Genomic DNA, 1,149 nt, shown 5'->3' with positions numbered 1-1,149 from the left:
GAGGATGTTAGTGAAGTTATTATGTTGCTTTCTTTCTTTTGCAGCTTGGAAGTTTTGCAGAGCATTGTAATAAAATTCCTCAATATATATTGTTGTATTTCGTTGGTAAAAGATTACATCTCACAAATTAATTACAACGATGATACACCATAAAGAATTAGCAGCCATATATATGGCTACCATGTGCACCTCCTCCTCCTCCACCTCCAATATTGATTAGATCAATTAAAAAAGGAAATTGTTCTGGTTATTGATCGAGGCGTCGAAGATCACCAAGGACTTTGAAATAAATTGACTAGCAGCATTAATAGCCTCTTTAGAAATAGGGTTGATGGCTCCTGGAGATTCAACGAAAGCATCATCGCGTTGTCCTGGTTCACCAGCTCAAGAGATTCATTGATGGCATCTACTGCATTGTCGTAGCACTCCTTGCAGATGGACAGAGCAGCCATTGCCTTCTTTGGGGTGGCGTGGTCCTTCAGTGATTTCGCGATTTCCGCCACAACCTCCAACGAATGGTTGAGGGCGGCGTTCATCTGAGTTTCAAGGGCCTTGATTGGATCGAATTTCCCCTTCACGAATGGTGCAATGGTTTCGGCACAGAAATCAGGGTTCTGGATGCCATTGCAGAAATCCGCGATCTGCTGGGCCTTGGATTTTGCATCACCTTCAAGGTTGAGGCCAAGGTCGAGGTTGAGGTTGTCGTTCAAGCCGCTGAAGAAGTCGTTAACTGGATCGGTGGGTTCAGCGGTGACCGGGCCGGGGGCCGGGGCCGGGGCTGGATTAGTGAACCAGATTGACATTCCTGTGTATCGATAGGCATGGCCTGAAAGGAGGAGAGAGGAGAGTGTCACAATGAGGAGAAGGCTATTGTTATAAGCCATTGTCTTCTTTTTCTTTTGGAAAATAATTATTATTAAATTTATTCAAAAGAAATAAGAGGCAGGGCAAAAGATTTGCCTTGATTGAAAAAGGGCACTAGGGTGGGCTTTTATAGTTTCAGTTGTTCGTTGCATCCGCCATCTATATACCCAAAATAGTATGTGTCGGATAACTGTTAAATGTGCCGAATTTGTTGCAGTGATTAAGGGTTCACGTTGGCTGTGGTAGCTTTCTGTTCAAATTGGAAGGTGTACGTGTGTGGTGTTA

At 43.9% G+C, this 1,149-nt stretch overlaps 1 protein-coding gene across 1 annotated transcript; it reads right to left on the bottom strand.

The window, feature by feature from the left end:
• Positions 1–269: 269 nt before the first annotated feature.
• On the bottom strand, positions 270–884 carry LOC107492290 (uncharacterized). Its single transcript, XM_016113292.1, has one exon. The coding sequence runs from the start codon at positions 882–884 to the stop codon at positions 270–272; it is 615 nt and encodes a 204-aa protein (XP_015968778.1).
• Between the last annotated feature and the right edge of the window lie 265 nt (positions 885–1,149).

This window comes from Arachis duranensis, chromosome 6, assembly GCF_000817695.3.
Source record: "Arachis duranensis cultivar V14167 chromosome 6, aradu.V14167.gnm2.J7QH, whole genome shotgun sequence".
Classification (NCBI taxonomy): domain Eukaryota; kingdom Viridiplantae; phylum Streptophyta; class Magnoliopsida; order Fabales; family Fabaceae; genus Arachis; species Arachis duranensis.
Note: the sequence above shows the minus strand (reverse complement) of the source record. Positions and strands in the feature narration are given on the sequence as shown.